Source organism: Etheostoma spectabile, chromosome 4 (assembly GCF_008692095.1).
Source record: "Etheostoma spectabile isolate EspeVRDwgs_2016 chromosome 4, UIUC_Espe_1.0, whole genome shotgun sequence".
NCBI lineage: Eukaryota > Metazoa > Chordata > Actinopteri > Perciformes > Percidae > Etheostoma > Etheostoma spectabile.
The window spans coordinates 725,014-731,095 of NC_045736.1; the positions used below are offsets into that span (position 1 = coordinate 725,014).

The 6,082-nt window shown below is 36.8% G+C and overlaps 1 protein-coding gene across 2 annotated transcripts in view; it reads left to right on the forward strand.

Annotated features, from left to right (window-relative positions):
- rubcnl (rubicon like autophagy enhancer) overlaps positions 1-6,082 on the forward strand; it is a 47,032-nt gene that overhangs the window by 39,183 nt on the left and 1,767 nt on the right. The window contains exons 13-16 of one of the 2 annotated variants that reach the window (XM_032514334.1): positions 380-500; positions 2,983-3,044; positions 4,966-5,119; positions 5,468-5,543. In XM_032514334.1, the coding sequence (XP_032370225.1) occupies positions 380-500; positions 2,983-3,044; positions 4,966-5,119; positions 5,468-5,543 (413 nt within the window). Of the gene's footprint in view, positions 1-379; positions 501-2,982; positions 3,045-4,965; positions 5,120-5,467; positions 5,559-6,082 lie in introns of both variants that reach the window. The other variant, XM_032514332.1, reaches the window with a different exon arrangement.

Below are 6,082 nucleotides of genomic sequence, written 5' to 3' on the forward strand. Positions count from 1 at the left end.
TTTTAAAGGGGTCAAATTTGACCCGAGGACAACAGGAGGGTTAATCACACAGCTGTTAGAATCCTTTACTCTTTCTACAATGGGAGGAGAGTTCTTTACTTTTAATTTACTTTTACATTTTCCTGACCATACTTACAGACTAAAGTACCATTTTCAATGCAAGACTTTCACTTCAAACAGAGTATTTCTACAGTGTGGTATTCCTTTTTCTTAAGTAAAGGATCTGACAGAAGATCTAAGAGGAAGTAACAATAGCATTAACACTAATTTTTAAGACAAATGTTAATACTTGAAGCATGCTTATTTATATATGATTCAATACTATTGGAGTTTCAGTCATCTCTTCATTAAATCTCTCACAATGATATGAATCTTGCAGATACCCTGTGAGTGATTTCTCCAAACAGCTGCTGGAGTCCGTGTGGCAGCAGCCGCTGTTTGACCTGACCTGCGTGGGTAAGACTCTCTACAGCCGAGTGAAGGAGCTCCAAAAGTTCAGGGTGAGTTAACCCTTGTGTTGTCCTCTGGTCAATTTCACCCGTTTGCTGATACACATTTCTTGAAACCCTCACCCATTTTCTCAAAAGTGTAAACACAAAACCAAATTCTCAAATTATATTCCAATAACACATGACTCTGCTTTCAGATAATACACACAGCCAGTCAGTAACTCAACACAACAGAGCATCCATTAGTCATTAGCTAAAACATTTAAGAACACAGTGTCCAGGGCATGTATATGCAATTTTGAATCTGAAACAATTCGAAACAATTACAGATAATAATTTTCTAATTATCCCTTTTAAGATAAATATTTTATTTACATTGACTTGCAAGCTTGTCTCATTCATGTACAAGTGCATTTGAAAAATGCTTTGAAGGAGATTTAAACAAATGTTTTTCAACAGCTTTACTTGAAAAAAACCTTTTTTTTAATGGATACCCTGTACGATGTCCTTGAGTGCTGAAAAAGGCGCCTTTAAATAAAATGTATTATTATTATTTTTATTAAGTTTATTCAGTGTGATCTTTTGGGAAACTGGTGAATTTGCTGTTAGTTGAGATATGGGATGGAAATAAAAACATTAGTCTGATTAATTTGAAAGTATAAGCAAATGCCTTAAAAAATGAGTGCACCTAACTTTTGTTATGAATACAGTTAGTTATCTTAACTTGAACAAGTGAGTTAAAGAGGAAGCAAGTTTCCTTGAATACACAGAGTAATATTGGTAGTTGTTTTATCTCATAGTATCAAGGTCAAACAATAAATGATCTTTGATCAAACATATTCTATAACTTAGTGAGTTGCATCAAAACTGTTCTTAACGTTGGGTATTACTATTTTTAAGGCAGCAATTGAACTTAAGTTTTTTAACCCTAGTGTTGTTGTCCCGCCGACCTAGAAATTTTTGTTTCTCTGAGTCAAAATTTAAAATGAAAAACCTTTTATCAACGTTATAGTTGTCTTTTTCGACCCTTTTGTGTCTTTCCCCCAATGATTTTGTCACTTTTTTAATGCTTGTCGACTTTTCTGAGCCTTTTGAAATTTTCATGGGTTTTTCCCAAATTTCCTGTCCCTTTTTTTGACATTTTTCTTGCTTTTGTTTGACATCTTTTCCCATTTTTGTCACTTTATTTCACATTTGTTCACATTTAAGTCACTTTGACATTTTTCTCTCTTTTTTTTTACACTTTTTTAAAGTTCTTTTACTAAATTTTTTTCTCTCCAAATGCTATAAAATTGTCAAAAAAACACAAATTCAATGAAAGTAGTGAACTGATTATTTATTTAACTTGTGAGGATGATTTTTGGGAACCATCCACATTACTTTTTTGAAAATATGTTTGAGAGAAACCCAAATTTCTGATAAAGAAACTTTTTGTAAAGGGGTAAAATTTGACCCAAAGACAACAGGAGGGTTAAGTACAACCACCATAACAATATTTACAGTGCAGATAAAAAATGCATTGAACACATTTTGAAATGAAAACAAAAAGTGTATCACATTGGGTACAATGAATACAGTATCTTGTACACTGCAAGTACTGCAATATTGAATGTCTGGATATTAGGAACTTGACCATCAGAGTAGTCCAACTGCAAAAGGCCAAAGAAGAAAGAAAATTAAATGAAAAGCACCTCACAGCACACTAAAAGATATTGTGAAGCCGCGATATCAAAGTCAACGCCTCAGCTTAACGTGTGCACTCGGATCTGGATTCCCTTTTCTACAATTGGGTCGATCACCTCAGTAGAAACATGTTGGCAATTTAGAGTTGTGTGTAAACAACTGTGTTGTGGGTACCATTTGCAACACAAGTGCATTATAGTGTGAAGTGTGTTTTAGGGAATGAGAATGACACATCGGTTCAGACCACTGAGCATTTGGTTCAGAGAATGGGGTGTAGTGGTTTAGCAATTCACAAAAACTATAATATCAGAAACATGGGTTTATTTCAACAGCATGGCCCAAAAATTAATACAGATGCATAAATGTACGTTGTATCGAACCACAATGATGGGAAAAGAACAGGAAGTAAGGTGAGGAAGTATGAGAGCGCCATGTTTCAGGGTGGGCAGTCACAACAGTAACATGCTGCTCCACCATTGATGCTCCAGTATTAATATCTAATAATGTTGCAGGAGACATTTTACTGCACGGTTTTACTGCAATACGTAGAGTACATTTTACTGATAATGTTTCTGTACATCTTCTAAGGCACTGCAGACAAATGAATGCTGGACTTTAACTTGTAACGTCTTCACATTGTTGTTCTTTTATATCACATATCACAGTACTTCTTCCATTACTGGCAAAACGTCAGTAAAATGTTCTTGAATCACTTCAAAGCGGGTCCAACACAGAGAACATAACAGCACCATTGACTTTATTCTGTTATTTCTACTGACTGCCCTTCTGTCCTTAATGTTCTTCCATCCGTCCTTCCTTCTTTCCTTTCTCTGGTTCCTCTCTCCTTCAGGAGCTGCAGGATCAGCTGATGGGCATCAAGAAGCTGTTGACAGCCTGCAGGTTATCTGGAAGGTACACACAACAATTATGTTCATATTCATTAGACAACCTTTGGGTTAAATATGATGTAGTACTACTGTACTTGTTTAGAGAGTGTGAGCTACACTAACAAGCCCACTGAGTGAAGGATTTAAAAAAAGTTGAACTTTGGCGTCATCCAGTGGCCGCATCGGAAAAGCTCCTGGGCACAGAGAGATGCATCCCTCTGTTTCACAAACACATAACACATACTATCTTTTAGGGTTATTCTAGTTAAAATGTAATAGGGCATTTTACCTTTTTATGTAAAGAGTACATTGGATTTTGATCATATACTGAACATTATAAATGCAACGCTTTTGTTTTTGCCCCCATTTTTCATGAGCTGAACTCAAAGATCCAAGGCTTTTTTTTGTACACAGAAGGCGTATTTCTCTCAAAATTTGTTCATAAATCTGTCTAAATCTGTGTTAGTGAGCACTCCTTTGCCAAATAATCCGTCCAGAGTTAGGGGTCATCTGTGAAGAGAACACCTCTTCAAAGTGCAAGATGCCATCGAATGCGAGGTTCGTTTTCGATTACAATGACAAACTGCCGTCAGGTCGAGAGAGAGAGAGAGAGAGAGCGAGAGCGAGAGGGACCCTTACCATATCACCAGATACTGACTGGGTTTTGGACCCACCATACAGAAACACTGCACATTTTAGAGTGGCCTTTAACTGTGGCCAGCCTAAGGCACACCTGTGTAATTATCATAGCGTCTAATCAGCATCTTGATGTGCCACACCTGTGAGGAGAAGTGCTCACTAACACAGATTTAGACAGATTTATGAACAAGATTTTAGAGAAATAAGTCTTTTGTGTACATAGAAAAACTCTTAGATCTTTGAGTTCAGCTCATAAGGTTTCACCTTTTGATTCTAAAGAGGGTTAGGGTTAGGTTTAGCTCCCTGGATTTGTTAATGCCCTCCTACCAAAAAGCACCTTTCTATTTTCACAAAGACAAGTTCGAACAAGCTCTCCAGTTCTTCTTTTTTTTCACAAAATAATTTGTACTTTTACTCATAGCAGAGAATTTCTACACTGTGGTATTTTCTCTTAACCCTTGTGTTGTCTTCCATTTGACCATGCACTCGGGTCCTTACTAGTCAAAATCAACACTTTCTGATGTTTTTGTCTTTTTTCTACGCTTTTAGCGCTTCTTTTCACTACCATGTATAAACACCACTAACAGACTTATTTCCACTAGTTTTACACTTATGGTTGGAAATTATGGTCAATAAACCAAATTTATAGGAAATTACCTAATTCTTGATTTTAAAAAAAGAACCTGAAATTATGAATTATTTAGACTAATATTATAATATATGAAGGAAGGATAATCACAGACTTGTATAGGTAAATGGATATTGTTTCGAAACATTGTATAAAACCCTCAAAAATTCAATGAAAGTAAAGATCCGTATACATCATTCTTTTGTTGTACTTGCAAAGCCCGTTGCATGGAATAATCCATGTTATTTTGGGATAATTAAAATAAGGTATTTAAAGAGAAACCCGTATTTCTGATATAGATATTTTGAAAATAGGTCAAATTTGACCTAAAGACAACACAAGGGTAAAAAAGAGAAACTTTTTAAAAACAGCAAGCAGCTTGCCTCTGCAGGTGTCTGTCTTTGTCACTTGGTCATTGAAGCAGTGGATGATTTCCTAATGATTTTTTTCCCAATTATGTATTTTATAGAGTCCAATAATGTTTTACCAACAAGTCCTCCAAACCATACGACATATATGAAACGAGAGCGTTTCAGAAATGAGCGCACACTAGTGGAGGCAGGAGATACATCCTCATATCTAAAATGGAAAATGTAATAAACAAACTAAATATTCCCGTTCAACCAGAAGCCCAAGACATGTACCATCAAGAGGAAGTTTCAGTGTGTTTGTGTCTCAGGGTGATGGCGGAGTTTGAACAACTTCCTGCTCACTTGACGGAGCAGCCACACCTCTTTTCCATGGAGGACCTGTTGAGGGTGAAGAAGGGTCAGCTTATGGCTCAGGCCAGAGCACTGCTACACTCTGCTATTGACCACGTTGAAAACTGTGAGGTCAGCACGGAAATCTACAAAATACTATACTATAGTATATTTCTATTACAGCAGTTTATTATTATTCCTTAATCTTCATGATAATAATATTAATAATAATAATAATAAAAATGAGTATACAGCTGCTACCATAGGTTAGTTTGTGTTATTGTGTGAATTTTGTGTTTTTATGAGGATGAGATTGGATTCACTATATACATGAAAGCATTATGTATTTCACCGCTTTTTGCAGCAAATAGAGATTCTCTTCTGTGAAAGATGACATAGAGTATTTGAGAGAAAGTTGTTTGAGAGGCTGTGGAAACAACCCCCTCTGATCTGAACCATCCTCCTCCTTTCTTCACACAGTTGTGTCTGGCCAGAGGTTTTATCTGTGAGTTCTGCAGAGAAAGAGACATCATCTTTCCTTTTCAGAGTGACAAATGTAAGCGCTGTCCAGGTAAGCACTGACACATGCTTGTTACTTTTAAAGTAAAGGACAGGGTTCCCCCCCCCCCCCCCCCCTCGAAGAAAAACTGTTTAGCCTGGTGGCTGGTACTGTTGTTTTACAGTGAGGGCCTAGCTGGGGACAGACTGATCCCAGACTGATTACAGTGTTAATGAAAAGCCCAATAGTTTCTGTGATAACAAGACATACAGTGCCTTGCAAAAGTATTCGGCCCCCTTGAACTTTTCAACCTTTTGACACATTTCAGGCTTCAAACATAAAGATATAAAATTTAAAAAACACTCTAACTGGGGGGTTAGGGTTAGACTCTAACTGGGGATTATGGTTAGAATGGGGACGAAGGGTTAGGGGTTAGTGTTAGAAAGGGGGAGTAGGGTTAGGGTCTGAATGGGGGGGGGGTAGGGTTATGGTTTAGTGTTAGAATGTGAACGTAGGGTTAGTGGTTAGTGTTAGAATGGGGGATATAGGGTTATGGTTTAGTGTTAGATTCAGATTCAGATTCAGAAATACTTTAT